General features: G+C 40.7%; 1 protein-coding gene, 1 long non-coding RNA gene and 1 other non-coding gene across 3 annotated transcripts; 1 reads left to right on the top strand and 2 right to left on the bottom strand.

Moving 5' to 3' along the window:
- Nucleotides 1-225: 225 nt before the first annotated feature.
- liat1 (ligand of ATE1) lies at nucleotides 226-3,839 on the bottom strand. The gene is made up of 2 exons (XM_074612043.1): nucleotides 3,449-3,839; nucleotides 226-1,181 (listed from the first exon to the last, which is right to left on the bottom strand). The coding sequence occupies exons 1-2, from the start codon at nucleotides 3,576-3,578 to the stop codon at nucleotides 727-729; spliced, it is 585 nt and encodes a 194-aa protein (XP_074468144.1). The 5' UTR covers nucleotides 3,579-3,839; the 3' UTR covers nucleotides 226-726.
- A 1,115-nt stretch (nucleotides 3,840-4,954) lies between these two features.
- trnaw-cca (transfer RNA tryptophan (anticodon CCA)) lies at nucleotides 4,955-5,026 on the bottom strand. The gene has a single exon. It is a non-coding gene; the product is annotated as a tRNA-Trp (tRNA).
- Nucleotides 5,027-11,378: 6,352 nt separating this feature from the next.
- LOC141753409 (uncharacterized) lies at nucleotides 11,379-18,552 on the top strand. The gene is made up of 2 exons (XR_012590449.1): nucleotides 11,379-11,761; nucleotides 18,062-18,552. It is a non-coding gene; the product is annotated as an uncharacterized LOC141753409 (long non-coding RNA).
- The last annotated feature ends 4,058 nt before the right edge of the window (nucleotides 18,553-22,610 follow it).

Genomic DNA, 22,610 nt, shown 5'->3' with positions numbered 1-22,610 from the left:
TGTAGAGGAGAATCCAAAATATCCTGGATACGGGAGATGCCAACTTGAGATTTTGACGTCATTTGGCGCCAGAGTCTGCGCAGTAGTGATCGAGCGGTGCAGCCGCAGTATCGAGGTCACTCGTCTGAACCAATTGCGAGCCGAGCACGGCCATAGCTTGTCAGCGAGAGAGACTCACAGCTGCCAATCATGACGTCTAACCCCATTTTTATAGCATCAAATAACTAAATAAAACCAAATTTATTAGAAAAATAACACTTGAACATACATCAGCATGATAAGAACCACCTAAAATGACAGAAACCATCTTTGGGAAAAAGTTATTTGACGTTTACTTTGACTTTTTAGTTTGTCTCATGTCCCATCCACTAACATGGAGGAGGCGGGATTTATGCCCTATACTGCAGCCAGCCATCAGGGGGCAATCCAGATGTTTTCGCCTCACTTTTGGGGAGCTGTCATGTCGTCCATATTTATATACAGTCTATGGTCCTGTCTTCGTCCACGGACAGTCATGGCACTTTGGATATGTGTTTGTTTTGTACCTGACATTGAAAGCATTTCTATCTGATGCTTTAACGGGTATTGAATTGGCAACATGCTCAGTTTCTCCTCAGTCCAACGTCTTAACGGCGCCCGAAGACCTTCACTCTGTGGCTCACAGTCTGTTTTAAAACTGTCCACAAATACAGCCTGAGATGAACACCTCTCACTTGCTTCTTTACTTCAGTCTGTGCTCAAATGCAGTAATGACTCCCGTTGGTCAGATTCAGCCTTTTTCTCTTTGCTCTCTTTAGGAAAAGTCTGTCTCAAAGCACCCTTGGTTTCTTTTACCAGAGCGTCTCTGTGTGTAATGTAACGCTGCCGCCTGTTGACCCTGTACAGCTCCAACCTCTTCTCCTCAGCCTGGGGGTCCTCCAGCACTCCCTCCCACCTTAGGCTCTCCCTGGCCTGGGCATTGAGCTCTCCACCACCACTGGGTTTGATGGTCGCTGTCAGCAGGGGCGTGGAATCCTTGGGGTGTTTTTTGCTCCCCTTGCCGCTGCCAGCGAGCCGCTTTCTGTCCTTCTTACTGGGAGCTCTGAGCTTGGGCAGCTGGGCTCTAGGCTGGCCTGGACTCTGTGGGGGCAGCAGGGACACAGGCGAGGTCTCAGGGGGCAAAGATACAGCCGGAGGTGTCTCTGTAGGGGGGCAACATAAACATGTAGGCTCATGCACACTGTCAAACAAAGCTGAGGGTTTAGATTACTAATGACTCCCTCTGGAGTTGGAGGGCTAATGGCTTGGTTTACAGTAATGAGCTATAATACGCCAGTGATGGGAAGCGACACTGGGGGCCTATTCTCTATTGACCTATTCAACCCTGTAGGGATCCTCTACCACCACCACATGATCCTTATACTTGTGTTTACATTGTGTACAGTTACAGTGACCTTGGTTTGAACTGCGAAGGTAATGACACATCAGGATCAGTTCAAATGATTGTTTTTCCAACTCCAACTTTGTTCAGTCGATGTTCCTTGACTCTGTAGTATGACTAATTATAAATGCATGCTGTGAGAAGGATTTGGGAGGGTTTATCATTATGTGTATTAATATGTATTTCATGGTCTGCTTATGATCTGTTTTTGATAAAGAATTTGGCACAATAATATGACTTTCTTTACTGTAACAAAGCCTCAAGTCCCAAATCTATTTTTCAATCCTCCATTTTTGTGAGGGGCATGCATGAGGAAAATAAATACAATTAAATACCATTAAATAAAATTAAATACAATTAAATTAAATAAATAAATAAATTCTACTTCCTTTACTATACTTCAGTATAATACACAAAAAAAGTATAAATACACCATTAAAGATAATATTCCTGCATTCAAATTTTTACTTTTACAGACCATTAAAATGTCCTTTTGCAGGCTCTGAAAAGTAATTAATTTTGAAGAATCATCCCTTTTTTTATTGCTAATTATTGTCGATACCTCGGCAGATTGGTACTTGAGTTGGCCATGCTGTTGGGTATTTTAAACCTATTCAAGCATCATGTTATTTATGAGTTGTACAGTATGTTTTGCATGTATAATAGGGATATAAACAACAATATTTCTCTGAAAGTATAAATGGAAATACTTGGAAGAAGTGCCATTTAGGACAGCAACTAATAATTCTTTTCATCATTGGTAAATCTGTTGATTATTTCTTGATCAATCAATGAACCTCTCAGTTTTTAAAATGTCAGGAAATAATGGAAAATCACAGGTTTAGTTCCAAATGTCAAAATAATTCAATTGATATCAAATTGGTTGCAGATTACTTTTCTGCCAATTGACTAATCAATTAATCACTACTCATTTCAGTATCTCAATCATTGTATTTATAGATAGATAGATAGATAGATAGATAGTAACTTTATTGATCCCGAGGGAAATTTCAAGTTTATAGCATCACAGTTCCATAGTGCAAAACATGTTAGTAAAAAGGCAGTAAAAACGTTAGTAGTGCAAAGTACAAAGTACAACAAAATATACCAGATATAAAAATACAAGGAGATGAAGAAAACTGTTAAAACTGAATATAGTGCAGGGTAACAGCTGTGATACACGACTATTAAAAAAAGTGAATATAGTGCAGAAGAGATCTCTTCTGCACTATATTCACTTTTTCAGTTTTAACATTTTTCTTCATCTCCTGGTATTTTTATATCTGGTATATTTTGTTGTACTTTGTACTTTGCACTACTAACTTTTTTACTGCCTTTTTACTAACATGTTTTGCACTATGGAACTGTGATGCTGGAAACTTGAATTTCCCTCGGGATTAATAAAGTTACTATCTCTCTATCTATCTATCTATCTATCTATCTATCTATCTATCTATCCATCCATCTATCTATCTATCTCTCTATCTCTCTATCTCTCTATCTATCTATCTATCTATCTATCCATCCATCTATCTCTCTATCTCTCTATCTCTCTATCTCTCTATCTATCTATCTATCCATCCATCTATCTATCTATCTCTCTATCTCTCTATCTCTCTATCTATCTATCCATCTATCTCTCTATCTCTCTATCTCTCTATCTATCTATCTATCTATCTATCCATCCATCTATCTATCTATCTCTCTATCTCTCTATCTCTCTATCTATCTATCTATCTATCTATCTATCTATCTCTCTATCTCTCTATCTATCTATCTATCTATCTATCTATCTATCTCTCTATCTCTCTATCTCTCTATCTCTCTCTCTATCTCTCTATCTCTCTATCTATCTATCTATCTATCTATCTATCTATCTCTCTATCTCTCTATCTCTCTATCTCTCTATCTATCTATCTATCTATCTACTATGTTGAATGCCAGACTTTTACTTCTATATGCTATATGTTATTTTTCACATATAGGTGTGTACTTGTACTGAAGTAATGGATCTAAAGGTGTATTTACCTGAACTCTCTGGAGGAGTGGTGGAGGAGGCTGGAGTGGCTTTTTTTCTTTTCTTCTTCTTGTTCTTGTTCTTTTTCTTGTCAGAGGTCCTGGATGGCTGCAGCAGCTTACACTGTTTGTCTTCTGGCATGGTGTACTGTATAGTCTGGGTACACACACTGCTGATGAACAGGTCTGTTTACTCACAAGAAGCAGGGCTGTTACAGTAGAGTATGGACAGCTTTATTCCCGGGGAGAAGCTGCTTTATTATCCGTGGTTTCACACTTTTTATGGTTGCACAAAAAGGGCAGCATGAAGTGGTGAAATGCTGGATACTACATTGCTAAACTACCTTTGAGAGCATTTCCACACGCTTCACCGCCGTGTTGCCCGGTGACGCATCTCCATGACAACAGGACCCACCTCCTCAAAATATGAAGATTTACATCCGGGTAACTCTCACTTTTACATCCGGGTAACTCTCACTTTTCTTAAGAGTTTTACAAATCTCTGAGGGTGTTTTGTTTCCTGGTAAATAAAGTAAGTATACAAAGGTTGTGAATGTCCTGACTAACTCTTCAGACAAATAAACTTTAATAAACTTTATTTATATAGCACTTTTCTAAACAAGGTTACAAAGTGCTTTTCAGAAAAAAACCGAAAAAAACCCCAATAAATCAGCAAAGAATAAAATACAATCAACAGAGGGATCATAAAAAACAAGAAATATCTGGGGGGAAATACAATTTAGAAAGCAAAATAAAATGGCTGAGAGGGATGATAAAAGCCAGCATCATATTAATCACTCAAAAACACTTTCCTATAAAAGAACGTTTTTAAGATAAGATAAGATATTCCTTTATTAGTCCCGCAGTGGGGACATTTGCAGTGTACAGCAGCATTGGGGATAGTGCAAAAAACAAGATGCATCAGCTAACACAGTAAAAAAAAGAACTAAACAAAGTGTAACAAAATATGAACCATTTAAATAGAAGGAAGTATAAAAATAGGAGCAGTATATACAGTATTGACAATAAACAGTCTATTAACAAAATTGCACAAGTGGAAAATGATATTGCACAGTGAAAATGAATGAATGAATGAAATTCCACCTTTTAGAAGGGACTAAGGGAACGCCCAGGCTCGTAGGGGGTCAATAGATCCTTGATGTAATTTGGGGCAAGGCCGTTTAATGCTTTAAAAGTGATCATTCAAATTTTAAAATCAATTCTGAACGTAACGGGCAGCCAGTGTAAATTGGCAAGCACAGACAGAAGTCTAGTTCAGATTAAATGTTTAGAGACGGATAAAAGCAAACACAAGACCACTTTAGATAATCGGAAGCCGCTTTACAAACTATAGCAATGGTTAGTCTGTACGAATTTCTGCACTTTTAGGAAAGATGGCTTAACAGGTTGAGCAAATACCTAATTTGGACACAATAACAGCAACATCCTTTGTGGTATACAATGCAGGGATATTGCCTATTATCCATCCCCGCTGTATATCAGGTCAAAGTAAAGACTTGACCCCGACGTGATTTGAACACGCAACCTTCTGATCTGGAGTCAGACGCGCTACCGTTGCGCCACGAGGTCCTGTGCAAATAATAAAATCAGGACCGACCATACCCTTTTTGGTGCCCTAGGTGACATCCAGATTTGGATAGCCTTCTTAATTCAATTCAATTCAATTCAATTCAATTCAATTTATTTTTGTATAGCGTCAAATCACAACAGAAGTTATTTCAAGACGCTTTATATATAGAGCAGGTCTTAGACCGTACACCATAGTTTAGAGACCCAACAAGATCCACCAAGCGCGCTGTGGCCAGGAAAAACTCCCCGATTACTGGGAAGAAACCTGGAGCAGAACCGGGCTCAGGGCGGGCGGCCATCTGCCGAGACCGGCTGGGGGGATAGAAAGATAGAGAGGGAGTGAGAGAGAGTGAGAGAGAGAGAGAGAGAGAGAGAGAGAGAGAGAAATGCACACATTACAATGGTTTTAAGACAAAATTTAAAGGTCCGATATTATGCTCATTTTCAGGTTCATACTTGTATTTTGAGTTTCTACTAGAACATGTTTACATGCTGTCATTTTCAAAAAATCCTTTCTTTTTCCTCATACTGTCGGCCTGAATATGCCTGTATTTACCCTCTGTCTGAAATGCTCCATTTTAGCGCATTTTGACGAAATTGCAACAGAATTGCGTTGCTTGGCAACAGCTTGGGTCCATGTGTACTTCCTGTCAGCTGATGACATTCACATACACTGCAACCAGTAATAAACTGGGACACATTTAGAATGTTTACATTTAAAATTGTGTAAAGGGTCTAAATAATGTATATTTGTGACATCACGAATGGGCAGAAATCCTGACAGCTTGTTTCAAATGCAGAGTTTTTGAATACGGGCTGTGTGTATTTCCCTGTGGATTGAGTGTTTCGATACTTTCACAGTATTTATATAGGACTTAAGCCTGCATTATAATAGAAAAACATGAAAATCTCACTTTTTTATAATATGGGACCTTTAAGATTTGTATTTTCATAAATAACTGTATTTATTATAATATAAATAAACAATGGGTCCCTGATATTGGGATCACCTCACTTCCCAACATTGGACGCTTGATCGGCTGCCACTAGACACAAGGCACCTGATTGGACGAACACTTTCCCTCATGGGCTGCTACTCCCAGCTTTCGAATCGGAACCAACATGGCGGCTCGTTTGGAAACTTTCTTCTCTTATATCACGAAAATAGTTCACCGGTGTGTGTTTCTGAAAACATTTTACGTGATAAGAAAGCCATGCAGTTGCTTTATTTTGGATCGACAACGTTTAGTTTAAATATTTCTTGGGAGTTTCCAGAGGCGGCAAGTCACGTCGGACGCCCTTGATTTGCATAAAGTAGCCTGCACCTCAACTTAAGGCAAATAAGAAGCGGCCGACGTGATGGTCTGTCTTTCGAATCGCGCCTTTACGCTACCAGAATGCATTGCTTGGCTGCTTACATAAATGATGAATGGGAAGCGTGGACATTTTATTTTTTTATTATTATTATTATTATTTTTTTTAGAGGGCAACCAGCACCCCCCAGAAGGTGGCGCCCTAGGTGAGCACCTATATGGCCTATGCCTTAAGCCGGCCTGGTCACAATAACCACACGTAAACACTTTTATTCACTTTTAATCACATTTAAACCTGCAATAGCTGATTCTTTGGCCACTTGGGTGCAGTAAAAACAAACTGTAAAAGCAATAGTGACCTACCGTAACCTATTAACTGTTGCCTATTTACAGATCCATCAGATACGGAACAAATTGAGCATACATTTGGAGTCATGTTTCTGGCCACCTGATGAATTTAAGTTCGATATTCCCTCTCCTTTTCGCTCTATTCTGGTCCACCAGCTCCAGAGGCAAATATCTGGCTGCTAAATGCTCCAATACGTTTACCAGCTAGTTCCTGACTGTGTCTGTCTGATATTTGGTGCTGAGCAGGTAGTGAATAGTGTGTTTTTAGAGCTGTCTTCTGCAGCTGAAAGCGACACTATGAGAGCAGTGAGAGTGAACCAAAACAGTAAAGTTTTCGGCCAGAAAACCAAAAACAAGCTGAAACTCACAAGAAGAGAGCTGAGGACAACTGTAAAGTCGGGTGATAAATAATCTTGGTTAGTCACTACGAGCGACCCTTTTTGGCATACACGTAGTCACATGATCCATTGTTAATATAAAAATATTGATTATAGCAGCTTTAAAAGCAATTTCATGGCATACAGTATATACCACCCTCATTTTTAGAAAGTATTGCTAAACCTTGTACTGTTGACGGACTGTTTAATCTCTTTATTATTAGGAATTAGTATCTTTGTTTTTGTATCAAAAGAAAAAAAAAACATCTGCACTGATTTGTTGAAGGGGAAGAAAGGCTATGTGCTAACGTGTGTTACTGATGTTCAAGGAACTTAATGCTATTTGTGAAACCATGTCCTTTTAAATTGCTGCATGGGGATTTTATATGTCGCCTCTGACAACATGCACAGCACGCAGCCTGGTATTTCCCGGGGAGTTTCCATCCTATTCCTGTCCCATAGAATCCAGTCCCCCACTGGTTCCTCAGCACTAAGTCACATGCATGTACACACAGAAACAACATTAATATATCTGGCCCTTTGAAGCAGAAACCCTTTTAAAGAATTAAACTCAATGTAACCTTTCTAATAATTACCAGGCTACTAAAGTTGGATGATCTGCTCTGTATGCTATTAAAACATACACCCACCAGTGCTACGAATAGTCTCAATCTTTGAGCTCAAACAAGTCGGTCCTGCTTCTGCATTTCCTCCCCACATATCTGAGCTCTTCCCGTAAGAACTACAGGAAGAAAAACCATGATGCTGAGTCAGAGAGGAACGTCACATTCGCAGCAGTGACAAAGTCCACAATGAGATGCACATGCGATTTTGATTCATTTTGAGCAGATTATTTCCTGTAAATATTGCAACAAAAAAGAATTTCCCTGTTATTCCTAGGAACTTTTAATACAATTCTCTGTATAATGTTTTTTTTTTTAACAATCAGTCACACTTAGTTGGCCTCTTCAGTGTTTTCTTCTCCGCTTGGCCAATAACTGCATACTTTTCTAATGTAGGCTGTTTAGCAGAGAGGGTCTTGTGTTCAGGTCTCCACTGTCCCCTTATCCTGTTTATATCTTAAATAATAATCCAAACTTTAAAAATAACAATTTCATTTAGTTTTCTTCACAGAAGGCAATGAAATACTGAGATAAAAGACAACTGTATATTTAAAAAAAAAAAAAATTAGTCCTACACTCCTTAAAATCATAAGGCCTCGCGACCCCCCGTGAAGCTTTGGCGACCCCTAATGGGGGGCGGGACCCCCAGGTTGGGAACCAGTGTCCTAACCAACTATTTGACTGGTGAGCTCTTAAAAAAAGGTTCACAAACATGTACACAGCAGGCTATGTGAAAAAGTAAAGGGCACATTTTTATAGGCAACAAGCTATATGCATACAAAACAACACTGAGTGATATGATGATTTGTCTTTCCTTTATTTTCAATACTGAGCCTACATAATGTTGCCTATTAGAGCTATAAGGATGATCACTGATTCATAATGACTTCCACCTCAACAAGAACCTAAAAAGGACATAGTGGTTGAATCAGAAGGCAATGAAGGTTAGTGAAAATGGATTGACAAATTAGCATCCACATCCGTCAGACTGGTGGTTTCCACTAAATCATATTCAAAATCTCATATATTCTTTGAGAAATAAATAGTAGTAGTAAAGTAGTTACAAAACAGGCAGAGGAAGGAGAATGACACAGCAGTTTTGGTCTCGTGAGGATTTGCTGTGTGTGCTCAGTGTGTCAGGTGACAGTAAAGAAGCAGCTTCTCAAACTGCAGCAAACCTTAAAGCTGCAGAGTGACAAGCTGCACGTTCACAGAGAAGAGAGAGAGACAGAACAAAGGAGACCGGCCTCACAGTCTTTGCTGCGTGACTGTCCGTGTGCATCAGTGTTAAGAGGGTAACACGTCCATCTTGACCTGCTGATGTCTCTGGAGGCCGTTCACAGACTCATTAACACAACGTAATGTTTGTGCGGTTAGCTGCAGGTTCAAACTGAAACCTTAACGCGGAAAACTCATCCTGAATCTTTTAAATGTTGACAATTCATGATTTTAATTCTCCCTGAGAAGAAGTCAGAGGCAGAGTAGCATTTAAGCTGCACATGTAATATCTAACATGGATGTTGACCAGGTCATCCAGGTTTGTGAACATGGCTAGATAAATATGGTGGGGGGCCCCCGGAGCTCACATAAACACATGCAAAAATGAATTAAACCAACACGTTCTCAGCCAAACTCATCAAATATCGCCGCTTTGTCACACCTCTTGGCCTCACGTCCCGGGCCTCATGCCCCGTGGCCTCTGGCCCTATGGACTCACTTTAGGTTTAGGCAACAAAACTACATAGTTGGTTTTAAAACTACTACGTTTGTACAGTGAAAATGACTGTTGTGAACACAGGACACAAACGAACAGCTGATTGTAACGTGACGCACGGGACACAAACAGCGGTCACCTGGAAGACAGTCTTGTGTTTGTTGGACCCATCTACCTTCCACCCGCCCTTATTATGTCTTTTTGCTCTTTAAACTACATCACTGCAATCCCGGCGGGTCTACATTGTTGTTAATGGAATGCCCGGTGCGTTTCATAGCGGCGCTAAGGGGTGCCTTGTGCGGCGGTATCAAATGCTGACGGCCGTGACAAAGCCTCTGTATTTGATGCCCTGGGAATGAGAACGGGCTGATTAAACACATCGATTCAAAAGCACAAAACTGAAATAATGAAAGCCTTAAAACTAGGTTTTGGCACAGAGGGTGTACGACGGTTGAAGTGGCCATAATGAAAAAAGGGAGACACACCATATGCACATTTAACAAAAGAAGCTTTAATTAACTAATTAAACCACATTAAAGAGGTAACTGAATGTCAAAGTACGGGTGTGGAAATCAGCTTTAATTAACTAATTAAACCAAATTAAAGAGGTAACTGAATGTTAAAGTAGGGGTGTGGAAATCAGCGGTAGTGTGGGTGATGCATGCGTGAAGAATGTGAGAGGGTGAGTGTTGTAACGTGCATGAAAGCAAAACAAATGAGTGAGCTATTTGGCCAAACTTAAAGCTTCAGTAGGCAGAATATTTTTGGCTTCATTGGGCAAAAATTCCATAATAACCTTTCAGCATATTGTAATTCAAGTGCTCTAAGAGAAAAATAGACTTCTGTACCTCCTCATGGCTCTGCTCTCCCATGACGGGAGACTTTGACCAATCACAGGTCATTTCAGAGAGGGCGTTCCTATTGGCTGTGCTCCGGATGGGGGGCTTGGTATTTCCTCAACTGATCTCGACATGGCTGCCGGGTCACCATCTTTCTCATTTTACAGCTAAACAGTGCACTACAAGATGTTTCTGAAAACATCTAAGGCGAGAAATAGGCATTACAGTAACAGAATATTGATTAATATTTGATCAGCGCTGCCTAGTTTGACCGTTTGATCAGAGTTCACGAGTGATTGACAGCTGCTCAGAGACGGCAAGGCTCCAGCTCGGCTCTGATCGGTTGTTTTCCTCCGATCTGTGAAATCTCGCAGATGCCATTAGGAGCACCGGAGGACACAGAGGCACATGACTTTTTTTTTAGATTACCTGTCTCATTCACTACTGTCAGGATATAGTGACCGTTTTATAAAAATAACTTTTTAAAATCATAGATGCTCCATTTCTACCCAGTGCAGCTTTAATGTACTGAACTGTTTCTCGTTTTAAACTGTAACTTCTTACACGTATAAATCAATCTGGGTCGGTGTCCCATGCACGATCGCATATGGCTACGCTGTTCAGACTCAGACTCCAACACAAACAAGCAACAGGACGCTGACTTTCGTTGACTTAACGGCCACAGGTGTCGCTGTTACAACCAATTTCTGATTCTTACAAACAGTCCCTTTAAAAGTTTAGAAATGACCCATATATTCATAATAAAAACCTGTTCATATAGACAGACACATTACCATGTTTACCATATTTGAGATGTTTGTGATGCTATATCCTATAGCGTTTCTTTTCAAAACCTCACTATCCTGCAGTTTCTTAATCTCATAAACTATTTTTTTTCAAGATACTTTAAGTGAAAACCTTAAAAGACAGACAGACACGTCCTGCTGCTGCTAATAAATAAAAACTCTTTTCTCTTTGTGATTATTATTATTATTATTAACAGGTTAATCTGCCTGCTGCGTGCACACAGCGTGCACACGTCAGATCCGTGCAGATCCTGACGTCCGCCGCTTCTCGTGGCTTCTACGTCATCACGCAGCCAGCTGATCGGAGTGGGAAACCGGGTGTGTGTAGAGAGAGAGAGAGAGAGAGACAGAGAAAGAGAGAGAGAGAGAGGGGGAGGACTGGGGCAGGAGAGTTTCTGTAAAAGGGGCTGAAGTCCTGCTGCTGCGTCCTCCACTGCTGCTGCTGCTACTAAGAAAAGTAGTCCTCCTCCACCTCCACCTCCACCTCCAGATATATAAATGCTGCTAAACCGTTTTATATCACGGATGTAAAACAAACAGACAACGACACACCCAGCCGGTGAAGGTGTCCAGGACTCCGCCGGAGCCGGAGCAGCAGTGTGGGCGAGGCAGCCTGAACTCCGCTGGAGCTGGAGCTGGAGCTGGAGCTGGAGACCTCCAGATGGGTCAGTCAGGCCGAGCAAAGGAGCGACCCGGCCGGCCGGCGGTCATCAAGGTGGGGCGTGTTACTGGCTGTGAGTCTGTATGTCTGTCTGTCTGTGTGTGTTTCTGCTGGCTAAACGCTTCTTCCTGTCAGCCTGATTTAGCCCGTGGCGGCTTGATGACCCAGTTTAAGCCTTTACCCAGCCTTTAACATTATTCCAAGTTAAATTCACCTCTCCAAAGGTCTGGTTTCTGCAGCTTTCTGCACAATCTAGGCGTCGTCAGATTTCATGTTATAGGAGTTCTGGCTTGAAGGCCTGTCTGTGTGTGTGTCACATATCATATCCATGTCCAGGCCCACTGACACCAGAGGAGCTGATATGAATTATTATGGGCAACCATATAGAAATCTGACCACAACCTCCACCAGCTCCCTGCAAACATGTAATCAACATTTAGATGGTTGACACAGTATGGAGTATCTGCACATTGCAGGGTGATATAGCAGCTAAATGATGCTTGAAGTGTGCTAAGAAAAAGTCAGAATTATGTCTAAATGAACACAGAAGGGGACAGAAAACACACAGACAGCGTGTTATCAGTGCTTAAAGATGTACAGATGTCTTATTACATTATATTTAAACCTATTAAGTGTAATGACTAGTACATTTTAGAAAATCAGGAAACTTGTGCTCCAGCCTGCATTAATTTAATCATTTGTAAGCACTTAACTGTCAAATGTTGTATTATAAGCTATAGGGAGACGTGAAATCTGCATTTATTTAATCCAAATGGGTTTAAAAGTGTCAGCCCCTTCAAAATTTGCTGAGTTCATAACAGGCCAAGGAAAAAGCCTGTGCTCAAGTAGGGGATAGGTGAAAATCAGGAAGATGACTGGGGCTGAGTCGCTTCTCAGAAATGCAGTGACACCAGAACTCATCTGGCAATATCTTTCTTCAGATTAAAGATATAAACACAATTATATTACAGGACCAGTAAAACATTCCTAAAGCATGTGACGTAACAAAGTATTTAGGCCTCCATGTCCTCCTCAACTAATTTATATGCTATACTTTATAGTCTTTTACGCTTCTACATAAAACATTTTAAAAGCAAAGTGCAGTCATGTATAGTATAAGTAGTGTTTCTCTGGGATAACGTTAGGAGGGGAAAGCTTGCTGTAGTGTATATCGATGGTCTTACATAATTGTACAGCCAGAGTTCAGTGTGCCGGTAGGAATGCGCAATAGGCTGTGTCACGAGCTGCATTTGTGCCATTGCACACCCGGAGCGTGACATAAGCCGCCCTGTCAATGAGGATCACATGGCAATGACAGGGTGTCTGTTAAAAAGCGACTCATCTTGACTTACATGTGCTGTTTGCCCTGCATCCAGGCAAAAAAAAAAAGCAGTGCTGGGGTTTATTGCCTACATTTGCAGAAGTGAAGCCATCTTGCTCAACTTGGGTTACACCCTTCATTCCTATTGCGTGCCTTGTCAAGGGAGGATGGGGCAAGAAGGGATGTGTTATGTAGGTTTCATTTAGAAAAAAAAAAAAATCCAGTTCTTTCAAACAAAATGGCACGGACTGCCTGAGGACAGGCTTACAGGCCTCATACCGCACATTACCATCTCCCAGATGTCATGAATTCAGAATGGCATTCAGCTATTCCTCTTAGCAAGTAAAACATCCCACGCCCTTTATTTTGTACTAATCTCAGGGTTAAAGTCAGATAGCCTTTAAAGTCCTGCAAACAGCGAGCAGCAGAGCATAAGAAGAGGCTCTCTGCACTATGATCAGTGTGTTGCCAAAGCCACCGCCCTTTCCCTGTCTTTGTCCCGATTCCCAGTCTGAAATGATCAGTCTATATTGCAGACTACAATCTGGGGCAGTAAACGCTCTCCAACTGGGCCACACCCACAGCGGAGGAATGCACCTGGAGTGATATATGTAAAACATTTAATTATCTTCCACAGAGCTGTAGCAGCAGTATGCAAATGCTGTTAACGCTTGTCATTTCATGTGCTCTTTTTTTTGCAATTCTTCACATATTTTCATGCGCAGTTTCATCGCTGAGGTATCGTATCTCGTCACTTCATGTGGGATTCTCGCACAACGGCACGTATGAAAAGGTCCAATGAGTGGGCTCGTAGCATGGGGAGACTCTCCGTCTTAACTTAACGCCCTTTTTTATTTTCTGTTCAACAGAAGTGCTGCTTCTACCTGTTCGCATCGCATCCGTCTTTTATTATTCATCTTTTTTCTGTAATATTCAAGCTCTGTAGATGAATAAATCTGCTCTTGCACTTGCAGCTAAGGCTCAATAATGTCAATAATTCCTCTTTGCGTTGCGCATTCATACCCTCCTGTTTGCACACCGTCGTACCTATTTCTCTCTGACACGCACATCCTGCCCGCTCAACTCCTCCGCGTCTTTCCTCTTTTCTTATCCTCCCTGTTGTGGCAGAGAATGCACGTCCCAGATAAGCTCAGTCTTTTGTGTATTAGACTGTGTGTTATCTCTTTTTACACCGTCGCCCCGTGTATAAAAGCCTGTCTCAAGGCCTTCCACACTGGCTGTCATGTGGCTCAGTCTGACTCCCTCGCTCGGATAAAGCCAGAGAAAGAAAGAGAAGGAGGTAGAAAAAGGCAGAGGGGAGGTGAGGGTGAACCTGACAGTGAAGCCACGTCTGCCTCGTCCGGTGCAGACCAGATGTAGACGAGTAGATAGAGAGGAGGTGAAGGATAGAGGGATGGAAAAGGAGGAGTGGAAGAGACTGTGCGAGCCCACAGCAGCCGGATGGAATTTCTAACATACGCAGCAGGAATGTCAGGAATGCAGGACAGTCTGATCTGACCAAGAGAGAGAGAGAGAGAGAGAGAGAGAGGGTGGAGAGGACAGACGAATCAGGAAGAAAAAGAAGAAGAGATATGGGAAAGAGTGGCACAGCAAAAGAGTCGGGGGCTCAACACACTACCCGTCATTGTGAACATAAAGATACAGAGTCACTGTTTGTGGAAGGAGTGGCACGCTATGGAACAAATAACTTATTCAGCTGCAGTTTGAGGTTGTGGCAGCCATAGTTATGACAGTCAGCGGTCCTGTGTGTGGCCCGAGGACTTGTACTGTACGTCCTCCTCCCTGACTTCATTCAGACCAACACTGGCAGTGTGCAGGCCTGTGTGGGGGAGGATGACGGTGGTTCACTTTATGATACCTTCTTTTGCTAAAGATCTACTTTTTTTTTTCTCGCAATGCACACTACAAAAGAAACTGAGTTCCAATACCCGTAGTACCATACTGTTTAGTGTGCCAGAAATACATTTAGTATGTCCCAATACTTAGTATGTCAAAAGCAGTGTGCCAAAAATACCAGGATATCCTACTACATCCGGTCACATTTTGCCGTATGCAAGCCATGGATGTATAAAGAGAACTGGATACAGCGTTGTAGACGGGCTCCCACTATGAGAGTTGATCAGTGGCGCATGAAGCCAAAATGGCTCGACTGCTCTATGGGCCCAATGCATTACACAGCAAATAACAATCCTTCCAACGGGAGCTACTTGGTATGCAGATCTATCCGTTTTAATTCTGCAAGATATTTCTTTGACCTAGCACCCATCCTATCGGACACTGGTGTGTGTGTGTCTTATTATTTCTTATTTGACATCAGCATTTAGCTCTTATTACCGCTGTGCGTAAGTAGCAAGCTCTCAGGAAGGGCTCCGGGCTTTGAAGCGAATTTTCGTAGTGGCCAAACGTCGGTACTACAACTTCCGTGTCCGTCACGTGATGCCATTTGGCCCAAAAATACTTTTTCCCATAGACTTAAATTGGGAAAAAGACGTCTGTAACTCAGCGGATACTTTTATTTTGAGGTAAGTCAACTTCCCAGTATGAACACTTTAATAGCCCTTATTTAAATAATTAGGTCCTAAATACTGTAAAATGCATTAATAGCCGAATCCAGAGTTATTTCCCTTCCTCCGTTCATGTGAATGAGACCCAGACATAGGGCTGGGAGGCGGGGTTAAAGGAAACACTACTGCGCCTTCTCTATGGGCCCAATGGATGCGTAGGATCGCCGGATGATCCGGGTACTTTATCACTCGGCAGTTGAACCATTTTGGCTTCGTGCTCCACTGATCAACTCTCAATAGTAATGAATGTGCGCCCGCCTCCAACGCTGTAGTGTATAGCAACAGCCTCACAGAGGCGCTAGCGTGGCTACAGACTCTCTTTAATCTTGTTTCCTGGTGGTCAGCAGCGGTACTGCAACAATTAAAAATCCTCCATTCCCCTCATGTACTACACATCACATTATGAATTTTAATATTTGTAAAACTTTTCAAAAAGTCAAGACTTACCTACCTTTACCTATTATGACTCCTTGAGACGAGACACTATAATACACATGTGCAGCGGGCCACGAAAAGTGGAAGCAAACCAGGAAAAGACAAACCCTTTGCCATACTCACCGGTGAGTAACTTCGAGAAAGCGGCTCAAAGTGCGTGGCACCAGCCAAGTTTAAGTGCCAATGTACGTTGCCTTTTTAAATAAACAAACTTAACTATTTACAAAAGATAAGCATGGGGTGTGGAGGTCGGCTGCTTCACTAGTGTAAAGCAGCAAAAATGTGAAACAAACCAAATACTAGGGATGTAGAGCCCGTAGGAGAGAGAGCAGGCTGGCTTCAACAGGCCTGGTCGACGTACCAGCACACTGGGCTAACATAACGAACATAACGAGCCTCAGCTGGGACTCCTTGAAGAGAGGCGAGGTGAAATCCTGCAGGCAGAGCAGAAGGGACGGAACAACAACTTTCATTGGAATTAATGGGCGCAATTTTTTAGTCCAGTAATCGGTTACACGACTCACTAATTAAAAACATAAACACTTGATTGTAGAAAATTTGAGACCTTGAGAACAAGTGTAAACGGCCCAGTATTTCTTGAAGTGGTTTTAAAAAAAGATAAGAGTAGTAGATTTGACTATGGATGTTTTTTTTTCAGTGCGTCACAAGTCTGAACAGGCCTCCGCATGCTTACTCACACTGACGTTTGTCATGTAGATACATTTGCCAGGAGGTGGAGGAAAATCTCATTAGTGTTTTTCCATGTACAACCTGCGTATTTTCCATAGTGATGAGTTATATGTCTGAATAGAAAATGACTCTTTGTCCTCTCAGAATGATTCTGAAAGTAAAATCCAAATGATTTGTGCCTGCAGCGGTGTCTGAAATGTTCATAAGTCTTGTTGACCGCACCCCCCCCCCCTCCCCTGCTGTGCACAGTCTACCAGCCGTGGGACACTCAAATACCTGAGATTATTCTGGTTCTCCTTACTGCAGGAATGCACTGCATGTGTTACTCATCGTCAACCAGATGAAGTGGAGCACGTCCTCAATATCTCAAGATCACCACAAGATTACATTCTTTTGAAGGCAAGAAGAGCACAGGCCTGCTTTAGCTTTTGGTTGTGGTCACTTTTTAAACTTTTAGCCAGCCTATGTTTAATCTCACTCTGCACGTTTTATTTATTTTTCCACATGCAGTTATCAGGGAACTGTTTCAGCTCCAACAATATATAGATGCTTTAATTTAGACACAATTCATCTTACATATATTTAATTATCGTTTTGATGTGAACATCACGTTCAGTTGGAGAAAGCTGCCTGTCTAAAACAGAACTAAACACACCCCCAAACTTCAGATTAAGCTGCTAGAAACTAGCTCCTCTATAGCTACTAGTAGCTATTCTACTTTTTTCACATGTAAACTTAGTCAGACTTTATGCAAAGTGTGTTTTTGGACCATTTAGCAGCTTCAACATGTAGACAACATAGATCAGGTACAGGTTTTTCTCTCTAGGAAACACCCAAACATTCACTTTATTAATTAGGACTTCAAAACCAAATAGGCCTTATGACTTCTGCAAGGAGTCCAAGAGCTCTGCTTTCATGTAGAGGCTGTCTACTCCTCTTCATCGCCTCTCGCTCATGCTTTGTAACCACGGTAACTGAAATAAAAAAAAAAAGGCCGGCCTGTGATTTTGAGCATCATAACTAAGAGAATATTATAATATAAATTTCTTGCTGGCACTGTCTTAATGTGCAGAGGCAGAGCCGAGCAGCTGATGCGTGTATCCCTCCTGGTAATCTGAGGCATGATCTTGTGTGCATCTCCCCAGTCGTTCTTACATATCAGCTCATTTCACCCACTTACTCACAGCTGATCGCACACTCTGTGGCTCGACTGCACCCACTTACTGTACGTGTGTGACTGGCTGCAGGCCACCTCATACCCACGCTACCGGAGCAGGGAGTTTAGAGGGGAAGTTAAAACAATCTCTTCTTCTCTTTCCGCAGGAGTATGTGCACCTAAAGCAGACAAAAGGAAAGGAGAAGGAGAAGGAGTGAGCGGGCTGTCCGTCACTCCAGGCTGTCTGGTTTGAACTCTCACGCTCTCTGGCTGACTCCCAGCGCTCCCTCACCCTTAGCCCGAAATGGCTGACACACAGCAGTTCTTCACTGGCAAGCTTTATGTTCCTGTACACATGCTAAAGCTGCCAGCTGAAGAACTGCTCTGGTCAGCCCTGCCCCGGATGATTCAAGAAGAGGAAGCGGATGGGGGTTGCTGGGAAGAAGACTGAGGAAGGCGGTGTTTCACACGCTCAGTCAGACTGGACTTTATAACCACTATTGTTTATAATCCTGTTTTTAATCACGTGTAATGTATATTTTACTTTAGGTAATACAGAATGTTTAGTTGTGATCGTTTTCTCACTTTCTCCCTGCTTACATTTTGCCTATGATGTGTCTATTTTTTCTTACAATAAAGAACTAAATATTTTCTCAGACTTCAGGTTTATTGTTGTGGACAAAACTACACACTGTGAACAATAAAACGCATTCCAGCACCGAAGGCTCTCTTGTCCAAAAATAACCACACAAAGAGGAACACAATAGATTTACGTGTCAAACTGTGTCACACTCATCCCTTTTAACTTTCAAGTCTCTGGTGATCCCACTAAAGGGGAGCAAGAAGGATCAGAGTAAATTGAGATGCTCTTTAAATGTAAAACTGTCCTCAGATCTGCAACTACTTGTGAAAGTGGTGTTTGTTCTCACATTAAGAAGTCAACAAGCTGACATTTAGTCAGGACTGTATGAATCCATTTAGAGTGTTGTTGCATATAAGATGTGAATTAACCAGAGGGTGAAAATGTCCGTCAGGGAATAAATGCATCACTGACTGCTTCAATGGAATTTATTGGATGTAAAATAATCTTTATAACGGACCAATATTCATTTCTTAGTTTATTTGGCATCCGCAGCAGGTTAATTTAATACCTTTAGCTGAATTGGTTTAATAAAAGAAGCATTTTGTGTCAATCCTGTGTCGTCAATCAGTTTATAAAATCATATAAAACCCTATCATCATATTTGTCAAATGAAATGCTTGTAATTTTCGAGTGCATTCAGCATTGTTTTTACAGATCTGATTGAGCTTTGTTGGTTTGTAGCGCCAAGAAAAAAACACATCAGAAAACTGAATAGATAATAGATATGAATATTTATCTTACACTGATTATTGGGACATTATGGTCAGATATCTGTAAATTAAGGAAAATAATCTGAAACTGGAGGGTTGCTGCATTTTTAAACCTACAAATTTCAGGGTCTTTTGTGCAGCTTCCCCAAAATCACCACTAGATGGCGTGATAATCTGCAAAATTAAAGTTGAAACATGGTTGAGGGTGCCATCGAGCCTTGTTTCACTGAAGAATAGTGAGGGAAATAAAGTCAGACTGGATTATTTCCACCTAATATGGATGATTGGGATTTAATCATCATTAATGAAACGTTGCCTTATCCATATGTTAAAAGTATATCCAAGTGATTAATGACCAAATTAACATTATGATGTCGTGGATGAACGACTAAAACTGTAATGTTCAAATATCTCTGATTGGAAGTGGTGGAATAAAGTATTCAGGTTTTATTTTACTTAAAAGTAAAAGTACATAAATATTATCAGCAAAATTAAGTATCAAAAGTGTTCATTAGAATGTCCTACTGAGTGCTATATTACTTTCATTAATTTAGCTGACGCTTTTGTCATATTTTATATATTATTATATTATTGGATTATTATTGCTGATGCATTAATCTACTTCATATACTGTTGGGTAGTTAATCTGCAATCATGCCTCAGATTTTCCAGAGGAGGAATGTAACTAAGTATATTTACTCAAGTACAAATTTTAGGTACTTCTATTATATTACAAGTACTTATATTATAAGTATTTGAGTATTTCCTTTTTATGCAACTTTATATTCATACTCCAAAACATTTAAGAGGAAAATATTGGACTTTTTACAACACTACATTTAGTTACTAGTTGCTTTAGAGATATATTTTACAAAATGAGTCTATATGTATCTGTACGACGTGTTGTTGAATTTTAAACGACCCAATTGTGTATTATGTTAAAATTTGCCCCACCTTCACCAGCTGCAACAACAAATGTTACTTACACATAATGCATCAGTAATAATAACCTAATAATCTAACATATAATACTGCCATTTTTCTTGCATTATGAGTACTTACTTTAAGTACATTTAAGTACACAGTACTTTTACATAAGTGACATTTTCAGTGCAGGACTTTTACTTGAAATATTGACATTTTTATATTGCAGTACAGCTACTTTTAGGCTACTTAAGAAGGGATTCTAAACACTTCTTCCACCACTGATATTTTCTAATTTGATAATATGTTTGGCATGTGAAATCTTAATCTGCAACAACTAAAGCTGATAAATAAATATATAATGTGTAAAGTACACTGTAAACAATTGCTGTTAATTTACAGCAGGATTTCGACAGTATCAACCTGTTATTGCTAAAAACAGTGCTTTACTGTTAAAAAAAAAAGAAAATCTGTTAAATTACGCTCATTGGCCGTTTTTTAACTGAACTATAATGTATTCTTAAAAAACAGCACAGTACTGCTGATCAACTGTCTAAAATATCATAAGTAACAGTTTTATGTAGTATTTTTTTTAATTCTGGGAAGAGCAATTTCACCTGATCTGCACCTGTGAGGCTGGATCCGTTCTTTTCTTCATCACCGCCCAATAACCTCCTCCGTGACGTCAGACGTGACATCACGGAACATAACCTCATAGATAGTCAGCACTTAATTAAACAGTTTAATGAGCCAAGACTTCAGGAGAAAACTCTTCTTGTCATACTATGTCATTATTGCCAGCTATGGGGAAAATGTTGATTTACCAGAAGATAAAGGAAGAAATAAATCATATGTTTTCAGTTATACTCAACTTATGTTGATTTACACAGTAGCCTAGTCAAGGTGACATTAATGTGACTGCTCTGCTGTCTCATATGAACCTCTGTGGGATGAATGCGCATCGGTAGACTCCTGCTCGTCTCCTGTATGAAATGGATGTATCCTCACTGTCCTGCATTATTATGAACCATAGTAACTTGGTTATGGATCCATTCAGTAACTCACTCTCTCTAATAACGATTGTGATTACAAAAAATACTGTAAATCTAAGACCATTTATATAGAAATCACAAATTAAACATGTAATTTTTACATTTTTTTTCTGTCATTTTGAAATACAGACAAAAAATGTAAAATTTCTTGAAAATATTTTTAAAAAAATGTTTGTTTTTTTACAGTGTAGTCAACATGATACATAAAGTGAGAACTGCTAATAATAATCCTGTTCACATCTCAGAATTGATTAGTACTTGAGTAAATGTACTTAGTTACATTCCACCACTGCTGACAGTTATGAAGCTGTGACACACAGTATACTGTTCAGATATAATCTGTGTGTCAGCTTATTTGATTTGAGACAGAAACCCCCCTCCCAAAAAAAAAATTGCTCTGAACCCCTGAATATCGCCTGGAGTCCACCTGCCAGTGGAGCCTAGTGCTCCATGCACACGTCCATGCCTGGCAGCTGGACTCTGAAACATGGCTGTGGCCTGAAGCCTACGTGCCAGTGGAGCACTAGCTCCATGCACACGTCCATGCCTGGCAGTTTCGCCACGGAACAAAACCTACCCCGTAGGTAGGATGGTGCCCGTGGCGAGGTGTAGCCTAGGCTGACAACCAAGTCTCTGGCGTCTGACAGAATCAGAGCACTCCAGGTCTCCTAGATGGGAGACCCGGGTTAGAGAAACGAGAGAAATGGGTCCTATAAGTAAACTCGGTTTTGGTTACACATGACGTCACGTATGACGTGAAACATAAGCCCCGCCCAATAACCTCCTCTGTGACGTCAGACGTGACATCACGGAACATAACCTCATAGATAGTCAGCACTTAATTAAACAATTTAATGAGCCAAGACTTCAGGAGAAAACTCTTTTTGTCATACTATGTCATTATTGCCAGCTATGGGGAAAATATTGATTTACCAGAAGATAAAGGAAGAAATAAATCATATGTTTTCAGTTATACTCAACTTATGTTGATTTACACTGTAGCCTAATCAAGGTGACATTTGATGTAACTGCTCTGCTGTCTCATATGAACCTCTGTGGGATGAATGCGCATCGGTAGACTCCTGCTCGTCTCCTGTATGAAATGGATGTATCCTCACTGTCCTGCATTATTATGAACCATAGTAACGTGGTTATGGATCCATTCAGTAACTCACTCCCTCTTCCTCTCCTCGCAGTTCTCATGCATTAGCTCCGTGTTGTTGACTGGTTATGTTGTGGCTGCTTCGACATACAGTATCCTATGTTGATGTTCAAGTTTGCTTTTCTAAAATCAGAGTTGTTCCTGCTATTGCAGCGCGTTTTTGCGCTGCGTAAAAACTACGTGGAGATCATCCGGACGAGCCGACGCACGGCTGTAATGTATCGA

The sequence above is a fragment of the Sebastes fasciatus genome, chromosome 16, assembly GCF_043250625.1.
Source record: "Sebastes fasciatus isolate fSebFas1 chromosome 16, fSebFas1.pri, whole genome shotgun sequence".
In the NCBI taxonomy this organism is placed as follows: domain Eukaryota; kingdom Metazoa; phylum Chordata; class Actinopteri; order Perciformes; family Sebastidae; genus Sebastes; species Sebastes fasciatus.
The sequence above is the reverse complement of the archived record's forward strand: the minus strand, read 5'-3'. Positions and strand labels throughout refer to the sequence as shown.